Below are 22,086 nucleotides of genomic sequence, written 5' to 3' on the forward strand. Positions count from 1 at the left end.
CGTGTAGATACCAAGTTGTGGAACTCCAAGCTAAAGAAATAGAAAAAGCAACAGACAAAGTTACAAAGGGACCTGCAGACAATACTCTTAAAACATTACACGATAACTGGGATAAAATGTTTGCTAAAGGAATAAATTATGAGAATATAAACAAGTTTGACTAGAAAAGTAACAGTGAAACATTTATTGAAAATAAGGTGAGATATTTTGAGATTTTAATCTGTTAAGATTATTAGAAAAGAAATATATAACATTAGTAAAAAATTTTTTATCAACACAAATAATTTTTCATAATTAATAAAATATTTTGAATAAATATTTTTTGTAGGCTGATAAAGTCTTACAGCTTAGCAGTGGAGCTTTAAAAAAAAAGTTTTTTCCAGTGGTGGCTATAAGTACCTTTGCCAGTTAACAGTTGTATTCTTAGGAAGATTTTTCACAGGATTTCATTTTAAAAGACCTGGTGCCTTCCATCATGCAAGATATCTTTCTAAATCAATTTATAATCTTGTACTTTGCCTTCTTAGTCCACAGCTTGATTTAAATCTTTTTTTCTGCAAACAATATGTCACATTTTACTGATTGCTAAGCTTGTTGGTGTTTTTTATACTTTTTGGTTTTTAAAAACTCTGCTTTTAAAGTGTATGTCTCCTTCGATGGATTTACAAGCAATCAGAGATATTGAAAATTATAAAATTAAAAGACATAATATAGCCCAAGCATGCCTTGACGTGATTAAACAACATCTTTGGAACCATGAACAGAGAAAAGTTATTTTCTCCATAGCTGATGAGGAACTATTGCCCGAAGTTAGAGAAAGTGTTGCTAAAAAACTGTTAAGCTCTGACTTTAAACAAGATATTAGCAAGCCAAATTTTCAAGAGCAATACAAAAATCCAATTACTTCTAAACTGTCATCATTTGTAGGAGGCATGAGCTGGTTGGTTTTTGAGATCCTTGAATTTATGAAGAAAGATCTTGAGTAGTGTCTAGTTAGTTGTAAGAAATAGGGAAAATATAGGTCTTACAGAACATTTAAGGACTGGTTTTATAAACAACATTTAGTAACTTATCCTGCTGAAAGAGTCCTAAAACCTATTCAAGACTACTCGAAAGTGTGTGTTAATGAAGTGTTGAAGCAAGATATTCCTTTGTCAATAGCAGAGCATAGAGCAGAGCATAGAGCAAAATATTCAGTTTGTACCTAAAAAAGTTTGATTAACTTTTGAAACTACATTTTAACTAATCATGTTGTATAATATTAAATACTGATTATGTTTTTGAGTTTATACTTGTGATTGGAATGTTGTGCACTATTTAAGTGAGACAATAAATTGTGGGTTTTTCCTGAAAATTTTGTGTCATTGCTAAAATCAATTAAAATAAATAAGCAAACTAAGTTAGCATTATGTAAAATAAGGAAACTACAAGTCAAGTGTGAAAACTTCAATGGAATTGAAGAGGTAGTATATAAAACTTTAAATAAAATGCACAAGAAATAGAAAAAAAAAAAATTAAAAACTTTGCAGAGGGCTTTATTTATATATATATATATATATATATATATATATATATATATATATATATATATATATATATATATATATATATATATATATATATATATATATGTATATATATATTTGTATATATATACAAATATATATATATATATATATATATATATATATATATATATATATATATATATATATTGTATATTCAAAAACTCTGTTTTTATTGTTTTATACACTTTGTACTACTTTTCAGTGTTCAGATTTTGCGATTTCCTCATGAGCACACACTTTTTTTTCTCTCCCTCTGAAATCACTGTAATAAAAGTCTAATATATCAGATATTATCTATTATATTGGATATTACCTTTTAGAATTTGCTTTTCTCATTAATGTAAACCAATCCAAGTTTCAGATATTCTATGTTGAAACTCTAAAACTTTAGTCCATTTGGCATGAAATAACCCTACAGTTCAAATCTTAGTTTGTTCATTCTCTTGAAAAAACTGTAGTTTGCCTTATAAACGCTTAAAACAGGTAAAAAAAATATTTCTTTTTATATTTTTATATTTATCAAACATAAAAATATACTTTACTCCTACTTAAGGATATAACCCTCAATTTGAAAAACTTGTTTTTAATGATTTTATGTATTTAAAGAACTTCTTATTTTTTTACTTTATTGGGAGCCATAAATTGCTTGTGTAAACTAAAACTAAAGGAGTGTAAACACAAGAACAACCTATAGGTCACCATTCCAGTCAACTATAATACATTATGTTATGAGAATATTAAAACAATAAACAAATATACTATCATAGAAATCCTAGAACTTACCTTCTAAATTCTCTTTTATATGTTCTTCTGACTCTGTGTCTAACTCACCTTCTTCTTTATCTTGTTGTTTTGTTTCTATTTCTTTTACTAAACTGTTTGGCTGTTCATCACATGAATCGTCATATTCGTGCAGTAAACTTAAACCATTGTTGCTTGCAGTTTTTATATCTACGCTTTGGACAGTTTTTATGTCTAAAGAACCTTGTATAGATGATGAATCTGGTGAGTTTTCTACAATTTCTTGTATAGATGATGAATCTGGTGTTATTGTTTTTTTTACAATTTCATCAGAACTTTTAGTTGCTAAAATAGCATCATCATTTGCATTTAACAGTTTCTCCTGTTTATTTTCATTACTAAAATTTCCCTCTTTACCCCCACTTCGAACACGAATACCACATTTCTTTCTTTCTCCCCTCCTTGCTTTATTTCGCTCGTTGCGGTTACCACGCTCCTGATAGCTATAAGTCAAAATAAATTAATTGTTAGCTCAAATAAAAATATTTATATCTATAAAATAAAAATTAACAAACGTGAATTCTTTTTTTTCAATGACAGCACCAGCTTCCTGATTGTGTATGTTTCTCTTTTGCTTTTCTGCAATATTTGACTGAGATGGCCAATTTCTAAAAGTACAATTAAAAAAAAAAAAGAAACTTATAATAGTATTAATAGTTTTATATATAATATTTTTATTAATTACTCTATCTAAATTTTTTTTAATAGACTAACTATATGTGTTGGTAGATATATTTAAAGTGTTTGTCAATTTTTTCATTGCTCACACACACAAACACACACACACACACACACACACACACACACACACACACACACACACACACACACACATATAAGAGTCAAGCCCAGCCAGCCATCAACACTGGCAGCAAAACCAAATTATAAAAAAAGGTGGGCACATATGCACACATAATATGCACATATGCACACATAGTAGGCCCATATGCACACATAATAATACGCACATATGCCCACATAGAAGATGCATATGCATAAATAATAATACGCACATATGCACAAATAATAGTTGCATATGAGGAACATATAATAATACACACATATACACACAGACGCATTAGGTCGCATAGTTAACATAGATTGTAAAAGCTTTTATAATTTTTGTACTGTTCTGCACAACCATCAGTAAATAAATGCTCGGCACTTAGGATCATTAAGCGCTGAAAAAAGTTGTGTTCTTATCTTAAATATACCTTAAAGAATAAGTTTAAAGTTAACTTTGCAAAACAAATTATTTTTATTTAAACTTAGCAAAACAAATTGCTTACTAAGATATCATCTTTAACCTTCTCTCAAGCAAAAATAAGGATTTTTTCATTTAAACAACTTTAGGGTGAATTCTACAAAATAGTGCGCTTAATGTTCTTAAAAGAACAGAGCAAGTATAAATTAGTAGAAAATCACTTAACAATAATTTTTTTCATTTAATACTGTGTTTCATCAATAAAGACTCATCATAAATAAATAATCAAATTAATAAAACTTCAATTTATACCAAAAATTAAATTATAGGAAGAAGCAAATATCTAAACTACTGTAAATTTTCACACATTTGTGAAATTTGCTGACACTATTATAAAAAGAACTCTATAGAAATTATTACTTATGCTTTTTTTTAAAAATATTTTTTCAAAAGGGAGATTTAATGTAACTATTATTTGAGCTCATCTATTTTTTATAGTTTTTTAGGAGAAACTTATTTTCGTTCCTACATTTTGAAATTAATTCCGATTTTTTTTTAGTAAGCATTCTTGGTTTGCATGTGTAATTATTTAAAATTTTTCTTGTACGCATAGTATGCACTTTTTTTGGTTTTCATTGTTACATTCAGTTTTAAGAAAAAACCAAATAATGGGCAGTTATGACGAAGCAAAAATTTGTGAATTTGTTGGATTATATATTTTAGATTTATTAAGTAAAATAATCAATATAAAAGATTTAGACCTTTATCGCGATGATGGTCCACAGCTCGATAAAATTAGAAAAGATATTATAAAAGTTTTTAAAAATATTGGCTTTCAAAATCGAAATAAACATAAATTTAAAAATTGTTAATTTTCTTGATGTCACATTTAACCTGTCTGAAAATTCATATAAGCCTTTCAAAAAACCAATTGATGAATTATTGTATATTAATATTAACTCAAATCATCCACCCCAAAATTCTAAAACAAATTCCGATTTCAATTAATAACAGGCTAAACCAAAACTTCTCTAATGAAAGTGTATTCAATTCCTCTAAAAGAATATTTAAAGATGCCATTGAAAAAAGTGGTTTTGAAAATTTTGAACTAAAACTTGACCCTGAAAATAAGAATACAAAAAAGCGAAATAGAACTAGAAATGTAATTTGGTTCAACCCCCCATATAATGAAAAAATAACAGAAAATTGTAATTGTAAACAAAAAAAACAATTGTCTAATGAGTGGAAGTTGTTTATCAAAAAATGTGGTATATAAATTTGTTGTTTCCTCTAAGAATGTACCTGATAAATAATATATTGGCATAACAGAGGGTGAATGGAAAAAACGTTTTGCCAATCATAAGTAACCTTTTTAAAATAAAAAGTATTCAAAAGACACCATGCTGTCAAAATATATATGGGAACTAAAAGGTAAAAATATTAATGATTTAAAAAAAGCATAAGTAATAATTTCTAAAGAATTTTTTTTATAATAGTGTCAGCAAATTCCACAAATGTGTGAAAAATTTACAGTAGTTAAGACATTTGCGACTTCCTGTAATTTAATTTTTGGTATAAATTGAAGTTTTATTAATTTGATCATTCATTTCTGATGAGTCTTTATTGATGAAACACAGTGAAAAGACTTTATTGATGAAACACAAAGGAAAAAAAATTTTGTTAAGTGATTTTCTACTAATATATATATATATATATATATATATATATATATATATATATATATATATATATATATATATATATATATATATATATATATATATATATATATATATATATACATATATATATATTAGAGTTGGCAAAAACCTAACCCTACTGGGTTTTTGCTAAAGTTTGGTACAAATTTTTAGTAACAAAGTTTGATTAATTTATAGTTACTTAATCAGATTGCATTTTGTTCTAATATACAGCTATTTTAAAATAGAGTTATCATTTTAAAATTTTAGTTATATTTACAACATGCCAAAGTATCATTTAGGGGGAAGAAATAAGGCTTGTGAGTGGAATGAAATGAGCATATTAAGTTATTACCCAAAAAGAGTAATATGTAATTATTGCAAGAGAGCATAATTAAAAAAATAGAGAGAGTTGAGATCCATTTGAAGTATTTAGCAATATATTAGTTTTAGAGTCAAGGCCATCAATCTGCAGCATCAAATAAGTCTAACCAGTTAGTAGATAAGGAACAAGATCGTTTAAGCTTAATTAGTAAATCTTTTTATTTGTCAATTGTTCAGTCAACTGCAATGACGGTACAACATCAAATATTCATTTCTAACTTTGTTACTACAACAATAAGTAATCAGAAGGATGAACTGGATTTGCAAGTTGAAAAATTTTTCTTTTCTGTAAATATACCATGCAACGAAGTAGAAAATCTTGAATTTACCAAGTTCCTTAAAAGCTTAGACCTGAATATAAGCCACCAAATAGAAAATGAATACCTTCAGAACTCTTAGTAAAGGTAAGAAGTAATTAATTTCACGAAAAAAGATCTTATCAATGATTATACTGTTACCCTAATTCATATGGTTGGATTACAGTTAGTATTAATTCTATAATCGCTCATAGAATCCATAATGGAAGTAAACCCTATCTCATTTCTGCAGTTGATACTGGAAGCCAATTAAATAATATTGCACTCAGGCTGTTAAAGATGCAATCAAAATTGCAAAAGAAACACTCAATAAAAATGTAAGTATTAGATAGCTATTTATGTGTACTTAAATTGAATTTTTATAATAATCAAGTATAGGTATAGTATAGGTATGACAATAATCTAAAATTGAAAATTGAAATTAAGTTAAATTAACTAATCAAATGATAAGAATAAAGAGAAACCTAATTAAAACATATATTCCTTTTTAGATATTTGCAGTATGCACTGACAAAAAAGGATGTCACTCCAAATTCTATAATAAAGCATATTATACCAATTCATAAATATTTAAAAAATTCAAAAATATGTAAAAAAATTAAAAAATCTGATTAAATACAGATGTTTTGTTTAAGTTTACTACTCTTATAACTTAACTTAGGAAGAACATTAGAAAGAAATCAAGAAGATAGAAATGGTTAAATAAAGTCTATCCCAAATTTATGTCTGGCTACTATGCATTTAAACTAAAAGATACTAATTGTTCCCCAACATATCTATTCAATGATACTGTAAAAAGCACAACATCAGCAACAAGTTGATGAACAATTATAGAAATGAAGGAATCTAGGTCTTTCAAATTGCCTGCAAACTTTGAAAGATTTTTATGGCAGTTGCACACTTATCCAGCTAGTGCTAAATCCATTTAAAGATTTTTTTTATCCTTTGGCATTATTTGGAGCAAAATTAGGAATCATTTAGGAGGAGAAAAATCTAAAACGCTTGTACAAATTTAAGACTTTTTATTCCAATTTAAACATCTTCACTTCCAACAAGGCTGCAAGCAACCACTATTAGAGTTGGAAGTTACTGAAAGAGAAAAGATGAAGTTTTTAAAAGCAAGATAACAATTAACAGGTGACTTAAAAGATTGCAAATTATATGAATCAGAAAAACAAGATGAAGGGAGAGAATTCCAAAGAACTGAAGTTCGAGGAAAAAAACTTGACAAACAAGAATTTTTGGAATACTTAGGAACAGTCACAGTAAAAGGATAAGACTTAATTGAATGACAAGTAACACAAGAATGAATTTTAGTAGATGGCACAAGAGACACTAGCATTTTAGAGCAGCCCCTATTATAGTATTTATAGCAAAGAGGAAGAGAAGCAACATTACAACGATGTGACAATGGTTGAAGGTTGGGTGCAAGAGCAGGTCCAAATATGTTTACACTGCGTTTTTACACCTTGTCTAAAAAAGAAAGGACATCATTTGAAGATCCACTCCAGATATGCCAACAGTGCTTCATTCAAATAGAGATAAAGTATAGAACCAGGAGTAAGAAAGTGGCGAGCACAATAGATAGATAGATATTTATTAGAAACATCAAATACATGTTATAAAGGACACGAAGGCCCATACAAAGATGGACACTAACAGCGTGCTCATAAATAAATTCAACAACAAAAATGCACCACTACAAAACGAATAACAAAATTATAAAATTACAAATATTATAAAAAAATAAAATTATAAAGAAACAATTAGTTGTTCCTTTTAGAAAAAATATTTAAGTCAAAAGAGTTAACCTTATTTAAATGATTAAAAATATTTTGCATTCACAGAATCCGAGGTCATATTGTTCCACATGTCAGCAACTCAGAAAGAAAAACTATATTTTCTTGAATCCAAGCGAAAAACTGTTTGCGTATTTTATGAATATGACCCCGGGTGCGGCTATTGTTGTCAATCTCAAAGAACAAAGATTGTTCTGTACAAATAAGTTTACGGAAAATGTTAAAACACGTTACTAAGTCAATTTTAAGACGCCAAACTTCAAGTGATTCCAAACCAAGCAACTGTAGTCTATTATGACAGGGCAAATTTCTAAGGTTACTAATTTTCTTAGTAAATTTTCGTTGGACACTTTCAACTGATTTAATCAATCCAATTTGGTTAGGCGACCAAACTGGAGAATAATATTCTAAAATAGGTAGTGAAAGCTCTAACTAGAATACAAGGGTCATGAGTTTTAAAACATTTCCAGATTAAGTATGCTCTAGAGTTAGCTTGATTGATGACATGAGAAATACATTTTTTATAATTATAGTTACAGTCCATTGTGACTCCTAGATCATTTGGGTTGGAGGGCTAAGTTAAAGTACACTCACCTAATTTATAATTAACTTTTATACCTTTGCATAAGGAAACGAAGATGCTATTCTAAGTGAAAAACACTTACTACTAGCAATTTTTAGTTGCCACATACCTGCCCATATTACGAGTCTATTTAAAGCAACAATTAAATTTTGGCTTAGATCCACGTCACGGTATGAACTATATAAATCAAATCGGTAAAAACTATATATCATCTGCATAAAGTTTTATACAACAATCCAGATTATTTGTTATAGCAATTAAATCATTAACATATAATAGAAACAATGTAGGACCTAACACACTACACTGTGGAACTCCACTAACAATATGTATTGAGTTTGATAGAGAACTACCGATAAATAAAGATACAATATGATGATGATTTATAGAGACAAAATTTAGAATCTGGAGTAAAAAAGTAGTGAAAGTGTAAGAATAGAATCCGGAGTAAGAAAGATCAAGATATACAATTGCTGATGACTAAATTGTTAGATGACTTTGTTTTAAATTTTTATGTTTGAATATTACTGCTCCAAGTAAAATAAAATTTTCATTTATGATTCACTAAACTTCTTATTTTATTACCATCAGAACAATTGCTGAGCAGCATCAATACTTGAGCGTTAATGGAAATTAATTTATGAATGAAAAAATTATAAATAAAATTTTTTTTAACGGTTTATGTCACAGCGTGTGACTCTTTTATAACTAAATTAAAATTTTTTAAAAAATCAAAGTTATTAAATCTATAAATGTAAAGTCCTATACATTTAGGTGCCACAATTATTGAATCTGATCTTTGTTCTGTAACAGCTAGGGGCTTGCAGTGGCTTGTAAATTTTAACTCCAACAAAACTCAGTTGTTTAATGCAAACAACTATGGAGGTAGAGAATGGAATGTAATATATATATATTCCATTCTCTACTTCTTCAAATTTCTTATTGGCCCCTGTATGGAATACTGTTGTCATATTTGGACTGGTTCTCCTAATGATGCTCTTTCTCTTCTAGAAAAGGTCCAGAAATGCATTTTAAATGTATGTAGTTGTGCTATGCTATTATCTCTAGCTCCATCAACTCTTATTTCTAAAAACTCCTTCGGGCTGGGCTCACCATTTATTAAAGTTGCATACTTTTACCTGTCATGCTCTAAAAAACTTTTACTTATTATAGTTTTTTTCCTGCAATTTGATGCTATTTGGAGTTTAACTACTAAAAAATCCTGTTTTGCTTTTATATAACAATTTTTATATAAAAACTGACCAGGAGGGTATTAGTTTTTAAAATTTTGGAAATTATATAGTTTATGAAAAGAACACTTAATTATGCAGGATTTTCTAAAATATAACATAATTTTTTTTTTCTTCTAATAGTTATAATAAAATATAAACTAAATTTAAAAATATTTAATGGAAATTTTATTTGCAAGTTTTTGTAGGAACATTTAAAAAAATATATATCTCTTTGAAATTATAGTTTGATGTTTCTGTTTTGTTTTTTTATGTGGTTTTTTTTTTCCAGATTGTAAAATGTAAATTATGTAAAAAGTAAGATTATATCTAATCAAAATTATGTACCAAAAAAAAAAAAAATTTACAATGGGAGCGTGCGGGTGTTTATATATATTGAAAGCCAAATGTTGTGCCATATTGGTTTTCATGTTTACATTAGTTGTTGTTGAAGGCATTGCTGGTACAAGCATTGTTCCTCTTAAGTTTTTCTTGCTGATATGCTATACAAAAAACAAACATTCAAATAAGAAAGACAGATTAAGTTTTTCGTTTTTTTTTTTAATGAGGCTATTTTTTTAATGCGTAGACTTGCAAACCTGCAAGTGCATATTGCAACCAAAATTGCTTTTACTTCATTAACTACTTACTGTATTTTTACATTTTAGATATTTACATAGTAGAGAAAATATGTAATTACCAAAATTAATTGGTTTAGACCAGATTTGGCAAAATCACATTAGGGGATAAACATGATTAAAAAAAAAGTTAAAGGGGAGTAAGGGGAGGGAAAATGTATTTATACTTTTTACAGATAACTTTTTTAACTTTTTTTTTACAAAACTATTAAATTTTTAAACTCATATTTATCAAATAAGTGGTTTTCAATAAGATATTTTGTTAGTATCTATAGATTTTTGTTTTTAGAAACCAGAAGTGTTGTTACCATTGATTCATCTATGAACAATTATTTAGCAAAAATGCCTTCAATAATATTGACTCAATTGTATAGAACAAAATCAATTATCCAATCACCTATATTTATGTTCTCATTACCAACATTTCGAATGTTTTAAACTCAGATTTGACTTTTTCTATTTTGCATACTACTTCCATTAAAGTAATACTTTGGTAATACTACCTTTTTTTTAAAAAAATTTTTTTTTTATATTTTGTCCTTAAAAACTTATTTTATTACTTAACTTAATTTCTTTTTAGGAAAAAAACAATATATAATAGTTATATATATATAAGTTATAACTTATAATATTAATATATATATATATATATATATATATATATATATATATATATATATATATATATATATATATATATATATATATATATATATATATATATATATATATATATATATATTAGGGGTGTACTGGATTGGAAACTTTGAATTCCGGCCGGAATCAGATTTGCTTGATATATATATACATATATATATATATATATATATATATATATATATATATATATATATATATATATATATATATATATATATATAACAACTTAAAATAGTTGCACATTGAACATTGCTCTAGTAGATGTAAAAACAATTACTTATACAAATACTGTTATATGTTATCTTTTTTCCATCAGAAATATATAATAAAATTTAAAATTTAAGATACACAGGACACAATCATTTGTCTCTATTTAAACAAATGTTAAAATAAACTTTAAAAAGAGTTTTAAATACCTTCTTCTTTCTTCTCTCCACTTTTCAATTTTTTCAGGTGTTTCTAAGCAAATGCGAAACTTGCCTTCTGCATGATTCTAAATGATATATATAAATGCATTTATATATGTATCTATTACAATCTATTTAAATCTATCACAACCATATTAGAATATAAGAAGCAATTTACATTTAGGTTGTAAATCAAAGTCAATTGATTATATTAAATGAATATATTATAAAATACCAAAAATATATTCAATTTTGTATAAAATATACAAGGACCTACTTGTATATTTTATACAAATTTATATTTTATAACATAACAATAACACACTAACTTGTATAAAATGAAGTTTTACAGATTTACTTGATGCTGAAAATGAACATTCTTCACACTGTAATAAAATAAAAACAAAGAATTCATAGATATAAATTGTAAAATTTAAATCTTGTACAAATTGTAAAAAGTATGTAGTGTATACCTTTAAGTTTTAAAACATATTTAAATCTTGTAAACATTGTAAAATACTTTATTTATCTTTTTTAGTATTACTAATTTTTTTTAAGTACTAGATGAGAAGCTTAAATGAGAATTATATATGAAGATTGATGCTTAAGAAAAGGTACTTCAAAAAAGAGTACTTCATATTCTTAAACTTCTAAATAAAGAGCAGCGTATTTGCCTATCCATAAAATATTTACTTGAATTAATATAATAATAAAATTTATAAACCTTACTTACTTTGAACCATAAAAAATTATTTTAAAAAATATTTTTTTTTTTTAAATACCTTTTTGTCTCTATTACTTGTCCAATATATATATATATATATATATATATATATATATATATATATATATATATATATATATATATATATATATATATATATATATATATATATGTATATATATATATATATATATATATATATATATATATGTATATATATATATATATATATATATATATATATATATATATATATATATATACATTCCTTTAGTAAAGGTTTTACCTATTTGTGGTTAAAAATGACAAAATCAAGTAAACTTTTTATAAAAACCAGTAATACTAATCAATACATTTTCGAAAATTTACTAATAAATTTTATTTAATACTATTTAATTTCTAATTAATTTTACCTGCAAATACAATATACTTTTGAATACATAAATATTCAATTTGAGGAGGATCAAACCTTGTTGTAGTCTGATTTCTCCACATCAATTAGATCAAATTTATAAGTAATTTTTATTTCTACTTAAAATACCCACAAAAAAATTACTTTTATGTGCATTTTCTGATGAGCTAGTAATGCTTTTTCACCATTGAAATCTTTTTCACAGGGATCACACCGATATAGTCCCTAAAACATACAATAGTTACAAGAATAATAAGATTATTTGATAAAACGTTTAGTAAATACTGTCTATATGAAATGCCCATTTTATTTAAATGCTATAAATGTTATCTTTAAATGTTATATAACCATGTTGTATTAGTGGTTGTGTTAGTATTAGTACAGTATTCTATTGTATTAGTATAGTAATTTGTAAATCAACACTCGGAATTAGGATGTTTGAGATCAGCAAAAAATTGCTGACCTCATGTTTTATGGTAAGACCTTTGTATGAAATAATTTTTGCCAACCCGATGCCGACCTCTAAAAGATTAAGGTCAGCAAATTATTGCCGACCTCATTTTTCCTAATTCCGAGGTTTGATAAATGTTATATAAACCACTTTGTATTACTGGTTTATGAATTTATTAACATACTCACTCAAAACAAGGTTGCAAACAGTCACTAACTTATATAAAACAATAATTAAGTTAGGAGTTCATAGAAAGCAAACAAAAAGAAAACAAAAGAAAAAACTTAAAATACTGCAACTTATGATTTTAAGTCAATGAGTCAGGAAAGCATGAATTAAACGCGCATGAAATTAATTATCAACTCTGCAGATTGCAATGTATATTATAAAGACTCCGAGAACCAAGAAAAGGCGAGCTTCAACTAAAATGAAAATTATAGTATTATTGATATGCATTTATTATTTAGTTTTAATTAAATAAATTTAGCCCAAATGTTTTTTAAACATTTTCTTTAATATGAACACAACTTGCCTTGACACTTGAGGATCTCTTAAAGGAGCTTAGTCTCAACAGACTAGCTAAAAACTCTTCTGCTTTTTTTTGGCCTACTTCTCATCGGTCAGTATCACTTTAACAAACTTGATTAATTTTTAACTGAGCAGCATAATCAATATTACTTCCATTTGTAGGTTTTCTAATATTTTTATCAGTTAAATTAATTTAGCTATTAATGGTAAAGATTGATACACTTATTTAAAACAAATTTTAGTATAATCTGCAAACTTTAGTATGATCTAAGAAAGTTGCCAACCATAAATGACCATAAATAAAACCAATGATTTTTCTGTTCAAAAGCATTTCAAAAATCTATTCAACTTTTTAAAAACCATCTTAAAATATTTCAGTTTGGCTGACAAATTATGATTTTCATTTTCTTCCAGGTTTGTTTTTTTAAAATCAGCTTAATTTCCCTAAGACAACTGAAACAATTAATAAACATTTTTCTTTTAGGAAAGTGAAGAAGAAAAAAAGATGTTTAGCCTATAACTAATATTTATTATGTTATTTATATATTAAAAAAGATAAGAAATATTTTAATCTGTTCTAAAAGTTTATCATTTTGTTAAGGTAGATTTTTAAAAATAACTTCTTAATTTTCCGATATACCTTTGTAAGTGTTTCTACATAATCAAAACACAATTTGATTTCTCTCTCAGCCACATTACTTTTCAAGAAACTAAACTTAAATAAATCATCTATTCTGCCTATTCCTGTAGTTTCAACTCAACTTTTGAGAGCTGCTAACTAAACAATAACTTATCCTTCATCAGTCTGGTTTAAGCATCATATTTTTAATTTGGAGAATTTATATAAAAAATGTTATTCATTGATTGTTTGGAGTCTCGAACAAGGAGTTTTTTTTATTCATTCATATTTTTACTGTTGTATAAAAGATGTCATTGTTAGAATAGTTTGAATTTGTATGACTAATGTCATATAAATTCAAATTATTCTAACAATGAAATTGTTAGGAAATTTCTTTGTTTTTAAATAATAAGCATTCTTGTTCCAGTCCAAAAAATGGAATTTTGAACCACTTTCTATCATCTTTTAAGTTATGAAAAATGAATCAAAACTTTTCCTAGTATAAGATCAAATTTCACAATTTATTTTATGAATGGAATGCAACAGTACAATTGATGACAATTGGCTTTCCAATTGTTAACAATTTCCAATTGCTGTTTTTTTTGTATGTGTATATATATATATATATATATATATATATATATATATATATATATATATATATATAAAATATATATATATATATATATATATATATATATATATATATATATATATATATATATATATATGTAATTTGGATTCAGGGTGTGCAATATCAAAATCAAAAGAGAAAATTTTTTTGATTGAAATAGAATTATTTTATATATATATATTAGGGTGGGTCGAATTTTTTTTTTTTTATGAAACATGGAAATAAAGTTGCATTTTGTTATTAATGATATGTAAAAGAAATGTAATAAAAATTTAACTTAGTTTTGCCAACTTTAACTTGAATTTTAATATGTCAGGTCAAAATGATGCTTTTTTACAACAGTAGTAATAATAGTGTTCGAGAAAAGTCAGCTTGTTCATGTCCACTGCCAAAAAAAAACTCAAACACTCGAATGGGAATTCTGGATAGATCAAAAAACGGTACGGAAGTTGCTAATAGGAGAAGTAGACAAAAAAGAAACAATTAAGCTGCAGAAGAGAGAAAAAAGAGAAAGTAAAACATGCAATTTACCAAATACAGATAAGAAAGTGAAGTTTGATAAAGAAATTGATCCAAATGAAACATATTGCAGTGATAATGAACAGTCAAAGTCAGATGAAGAATTTTTGCTAATCGAGATGTCAGATGATAAAGTGATGTCAAGTTATGAAGTGATGTCAAGTGATAATGAGATGTCAAGTGATGAAGAGATCAAGGTTTACAACACTAAACAATATCCTGAGTTGTGTAAGGCCATGGATAGGTGTAAAATCAGTAACAGGAATGTTTGCCTAATAGCAAATGCCATACTAAAAGATTTAGATCTTGTAACGCCAGAGAATGCTATTGATCCAGCAAAACTTCGTCGTCAGAGAAATATGTTGAGGAAAAAGGAAGTTAAAAAGCATGCTGCTGAAGTCCAAAAAGTACTTTGCATTGGATTTTATGGGAAACAGGATATCACTTCTGATTGTAACATGCAAATGAACTACCTTTTTCTCCGTTCTGGATGGTGGAAGTTCAACAAGTCCAGCTACTTCAACATGTAAAATAGACATTGCACTAGATATTGATCTAAAAGATTTAGTTATTGTGAACTTTAAACATATACTTGGTAAAGTTGAGGATGTTAGTGTTGATGTTAAGAAAGATTTAAGCTCTGATCAGATATACCTTCTAAAAGTTTGCTTAACTGTTCAGCAGGGATACACTGCTTGTGATCATATATTGTTCCTCCAGACTGTTATGCCAGGCAAATCTAAACCATGCAAGGCGGCTAACAAAGGCTAATCGTATTTTACGTTTGTATATGTCTAAGGAAAATCCTTTAAAACCATTGCATAGAATTACAAAATACATCATAAATGTTAATGCGCCATCGTGGTTTAACATAAAGCATCATTCTTCTTGCCTTGACGGAGCAAGAAATTTCTTCTATCTTATGAAGCAGTGTTATGAACTAGGGAAAGAAGACTGGAAAATTCTAGAACCAATGTTGCAAAATAACTGTTATTTTGCTAATCCTGAGAACATTCTTCTTGGAGGAGTTACAGATAAAAATGTATCAATTCGTCAGTTTTTGTGTGAGAAAATAATTGACGCACGAGCTACATTACAAAGTAGCAAGATACGTGTCTTTGATAAATCAAGCATCAAGCTTGATCCAGAAGCTTCGCCATTCATAAAGATGATCAACTGGTCTGTTGCTATTGCAATACGACCACCACTTTTATCAACTGTTTTTAATGATGATCTTGAACATTTCCAGTTCCATGTTGATGTCTTAAGTGGCATTCCATGCCATTCTCAGGCGGTTGAACATACTATTAAAGACATCTCAGCAACAACTATGAAAGTTTTTAGACACAAATCACGACATGGAATGATTTTGCAGTGTCACAAATCTTGAGCAGAATTACCGAAATTTGACTCTAAATCTGACTTCTTGAGCCATAACAAATAGCAAATAACAACAAACAATTTGCTGTTATGTGTTACCTACTACACTCTAACTATTTCTCCTTCAACAACTGCTTGCATTTTTAAATTTAATGTAACAAGATGTCAAGTAATGAAACATAGCATTAAACCACATGTATTTACATTATACAATTATACAGTAATTTTAATTCACGAAGTTGCGGATCCAATACACGCTTCCATTTTATTTCAAAAGGAGTTTTTTTCATAAGTAGACTGTAATGTAACATTTAAGTAATGTTTCACAGCCCCAACTTAGCATTTACATCATAATGACCCACCTTAATATATATATATATATATATATATATATATATATATATATATATATATATATATATATATATATATATATATATATATATATATATATATATATATATATATATATATATATATATATATATATATATATATATATATATATATACACACACACAAAACTTCAATTGCACCTGTTCTATTTTTTTTTATTTGTTCTGTTTAATACTTACTAATAATTGCATATTTCCATTATTCTTTATGTAAACAAACAAACGCATGCATGTTGCAATGCATGCTATACACACGGTTTTTTTATAAGCATTTGATCATTTTAATATATATTTGTTTTACATAAATACCACCAGCTTGAATTAAAAACAGTATTTTACAAGAGATCTACTTAAAAGATTATATTAGAATAACAAGAATAATGCATAAAAAGCTTTATCATTCATAAAGAAACTTGCTTCGCAATGACTTCCCAATGCAATAACTTTCAAACACAATGAATTTTTTCAAAAAACTTGCATAAAATGCTGACTAAATATTATGCATACTATTTATAAATATTATGCTAATTGTTCTTATTTTTCAACAAACTGTTAACCTACTCTCATCTACCTAATTGTAGGAGAGGATAGGTGGAGATATGTGTGAGTTTGAGTGTAGATTGTAGGAATGGTCGTAAGATTAGGGGGTGGGGTGGAGATTGTAATTTCATTTTTTTAAATTTTATTCTTACACAATCATTATATATAAGCACACTTTTATATTGTGTTTACAATAGAGAACTGAAATTCAAAATTACTGCAGTGTTTACCATATTTTGTTTTTTACTGTATATTATTTTTTTAATTTTTTTTCTGCTGTTTTTGTTGTTAAAGAATAGTCATTAAAAATACTTTATAGAAGTACTTGAAGTAAGGCAGGATAAGGTGGTATGCCAGCCCAACACCTTTTAAAAAGTATAAACTATATAGCAATTATAAGATGTTATTTTGAAAATACTGAAAACCATCCTGTTACATTTTTTTCCCTTTTTGAGCACTGCTTTAAAGGTATCATAAACACAAAATTTTGTGCATTAAGTAAACTAAAAATTGTTCTTAAAAACTTATTTATTAGTTCCTATAAATATTTAGTTTTTGCATTTGTTTTAAAAACCAATATGTTTTACATTCTAATACTATTTACATAACTTTTTCACTGAATTCACCTCCCCAAGGCCGAGGGAGCCACTACAGTCAAAGAAGCTTTTTTTTTTTTTTTTTATAACTGTGATTACAACTCTATCTCAACTCTTTATTTTTAAAACACAAAGCTTGATGAACAAGATCACTGTGCGGAAAAACAAAGTGAATGCAAAACAATCAGGGATGTGCTGGGTTGGAACTTGGAACTTCTAGCTTAAAAGGCAAGCCCACTACCACATTGGTACTGGTTTATATTAGTCATATACATTAGTCATATAAATTTAAACTATTCTAACAATTGCATCTCTCATACAACAGTGAAAATATGAATGAATAAAAAAAATAACTTGTTCAAGACTTCAAACAACCAATGGATAACATTTTTTATATCAATTCTCCATATTAGAAATATGATGTTAAAACCAGACTGATGAAGGATAAGTTATTGTCTAGTTTGCAGCTCTCAAAAGTTTAGTTGAAACTACAGGAATGGGTAAGATAGATGATTTGTTAAAATTCAGTTTCAATTGAGAATCTGAGATTCAAAATCTATGAAAATGCTTGGAATGCAAACTTATCAAAACTATAATCTGGCATGCCGTCATCATATTTTAGAATTATTCTTTGGTTCATTTTTCGAAAAAATTTATTTTAAAAACAGACAACAACTGATGTTATAAAAGATTTTACAATTATTAAAATCAAATTGGTTTACTAGAGAAAATCTCGTAACTTCCAATAGTTCCATTGATATCAAAAAAAGATGATGAAACATGTTTTAAAATTTATTCGTTGGAATGGGACGCAAATGTTATGTATTTAAAATGAAGCTGTATCAAACCTTTATTAAGAAACCTTCAATCATTAAATGAAAACTAGTTAAAAAGGTAGCTTGAAATCTCTACATAGCAAGGCTACGCCAAAATAGGATTTTAAAGTGGTCAAAATTGCAGTAGCATTAATTCACCGATTTAGCACAATACAAATAATAACTATATTTATAACCCTCTTTTATAGCATGAAATAGAATGAATTACATGACTTATTTTAAAATCCAAATTTTAAAATAAGTCATGTAATTCATTCTATTTTAAAAGTCAAGTATTTCATGTTATTTTAAAATATTTTCGACTAAAAACAAAAATATTTGAATCAAATTTGACAGCACTCAATGTTTTTATCTAATTTTTTTTTTTAATAGTTTGTATTCTTATGTGTAAAAGATCATATTTTTTTGCAGGCATGTGTAATTTTTTAAAAAATAGGCCTACCCAACTGTGTGTGCGTGTGTGTGCATATATCAGGCCTTGTTTTAAATAAAAAATGCTTAACACAATAGACTAATGTGAATTTTATGTTTATTTAAAAAAATATTTGACATCATAAAATTCTCTTTATTTTTTAATTTTTTAAAGACATTAACTTTTTTAAATTACTGCAACAATACTAATTATCACAAAACGAGTTAAATATTATTTAACTTCTTTTTTATTGTTACTAAAAGCGAATGTTTATTTTCTATTATTTTTTATTTTTAATATAAAACAATTAAATTTAATATGTTGTTTGATATTAACAATGTTTGATATTAATAAATTCTTTCTTTTCTCGATTTTTAAACATCTTCACTTCTAACAAGGCTGTGAGCAACCACTATTAGAGTTGGGAGTTACTGGAAGACAAAAGACGAAGTTTATGAAGCAAGAAAAAAATTTAATAGACATCTATAAAAGATAATTGCGATTTTAATGAAATTATTAATAATCATCAAAGTTAATAAAAATAATTATGATATAAACTTGCAAGATGTGTATATATATATATATATATATATATATATATATTTATATATATATATATATATATATATATATATATATATATATATATATATATATATATATATATATATTGTTATATATATAAAACAACAATATATATATATATATATATATATATATATATATATATATATATATATATATATATATATATATATATATATATATATATATATAGTTCTATAGTTTGTTGGCTTTAGGAAGAGCGGAAGGAAAAAAGTGATTCTTACGCCAACACATACGTCACTTTTAATTACTTTTGACTTTCGTCCAACATTTCCGTGTTGGACGAAAGTAAAAACCATTAATTTAATTACAAATTAATCGTTTTTTAAAAAAGCCACAAAAACGCAAATTTAATTGACCAGAATGTTTTTAAAAACATTCTGAATGTTTTTATAACATTTTGAATGTTTTTAACAATATAAACAATGTTTTTATTTTTATTTCTTTTAATAAAATGTTTTTATTTTTATTTTTTTTAATAAAATGTTTTTATTTTTATTTTTTTTACTGTAAATCATGCACGGAGTGTTGCTACATCGACTATCTTATAGCCTGACTCGCAAGGGAGTGCTGCTACATCGACTGACAAATAGCCTGACTCGCAAGGGAGTGCTGCTACATCGACTGACAAATAGCCTGACTCGCAAGGGAGTGCTGCTACATCGACTGACAAATAGCCTGACCCGCACAGGAGTGCTGCTACATCGACTGAGGGTTTGGTTGGGGCAGGCAGTCTATCATTATTAAAAAAAAAAAATTCCGGTCTTGCATTTTAATTTTTACTTTTTGTCAACAAAATATCGAAAAAACTTTCGTACAACATCTAAGGGTTCTATATATATACATATATATATATATATATATATATATATATATTGTTGTTTTGATTATGTAATAATAATCAATTTTTTCGATTTGAGAGTGATCAATATAAAGTGAAATAATCACAAAATAGATCAATAAATAAATAAAAAAGTAAGATGAAAAAAAAACAACTTTTTTACGGTACTTAAAGTTTCATGCCGTATCTTTGTATCATGTTTGTGTTTAGTAACCAGAAACTTTTTGTATGTTTATTTCATAATTAGTTTTATCAACTTTGATGATTATTAATAATTTCATTGAAAACGCAATTATTGTTGAAAGTCTTTTTGTTTACAAAATAAATCGTAAAAATTGTTTTAAAATATTACATTAGAATAAAAATCAAATACACAAAATTACAATTACATAAAAAATACATACTTTTTAAATAAAAAAATAAGAACATATTAATAAAATCTAAAATATATAATAAATTTTGACAATTTAAAAAATATTTTATAAACAAAATATTTTTTAAATTGTCAAAATTTTGACAATTTAAAAAATATGAACTTAAAACATTTATTTTTGTAAACAAATAATAATAGTTTAAGAGTTTTACATACTTGCAGATGTTGCTCCGAGAATGAGCCATAGTATTAAAATAATAGTACATTTGATAATATATTCTTAATACAATTTATGCTAGAAATCTCAAAACTTAACAAATCTTGAATAATAAAATTTTTTAAACATTTCAACAAAATACTCTAGAATTTTATTTTGCTTAGTCAGCGTATATTTTGAACCAATAGAGTTAGTTTGTACATAGATTTGGTGGGTTTTTAGTGTTCGCACATATTCTTTTTATTCTTCCGCACCAAGATGTTTTTTATTATACACTTTTACTACATATTAAAAGTTGATGGACAGCACTCTTCTTTATTTCTTGTAACTTCAGGTGTTCCTCAAGGTACTATCCTTGGCCCTATAATTTTTTAATTTACATTAATGATCTTTCAGAAATTCTCACATCTAAGATGTATTGTTCGCTGATAGTACTACCATTTATTCTTGTCTTGATAAGAAGTCAACACTCTCTGATTGCTTGGAGGGGGGATTTGAGCTTGAAAAGCATCTCACTTCTGCTACAGCATGGGGCTCTCATTTGCTGGTAAACTTTAACTCAGATAAAAATCAATTTTTTCCAGCTAATCTCAACAGTCTAGATCTTCCTATATTTATGATTGGTAATGTACTCGATGAGTCATCTACCCTTTGTCCTCTAGAATTATCTCTTACTTCTGATCTTTCTTGGAAACCATATATTAAATCCATTG

The 22,086-nt window shown here is 26.4% G+C and overlaps 1 protein-coding gene across 1 annotated transcript in view; it reads right to left on the reverse strand.

The window, feature by feature from the left end:
* LOC100206181 (nuclear FMR1 interacting protein 1) overlaps window positions 1-22,086 on the reverse strand; it is a 39,740-nt gene that overhangs the window by 12,574 nt on the left and 5,080 nt on the right. Inside the window, exons 3-7 of the mRNA XM_065788410.1 lie at window positions 12,571-12,651; window positions 11,620-11,676; window positions 11,300-11,376; window positions 2,885-2,977; window positions 2,352-2,812 (exon numbers count right to left, since the gene is read on the reverse strand). Coding sequence (XP_065644482.1) covers window positions 2,352-2,812; window positions 2,885-2,977; window positions 11,300-11,376; window positions 11,620-11,676; window positions 12,571-12,651 — 769 coding nt within the window. The remainder of the gene's footprint in view (window positions 1-2,351; window positions 2,813-2,884; window positions 2,978-11,299; window positions 11,377-11,619; window positions 11,677-12,570; window positions 12,652-22,086) is intronic.

This window comes from Hydra vulgaris, chromosome 01, assembly GCF_038396675.1.
Source record: "Hydra vulgaris chromosome 01, alternate assembly HydraT2T_AEP".
Classification (NCBI taxonomy): Eukaryota; Metazoa; Cnidaria; class Hydrozoa; order Anthoathecata; family Hydridae; genus Hydra; species Hydra vulgaris.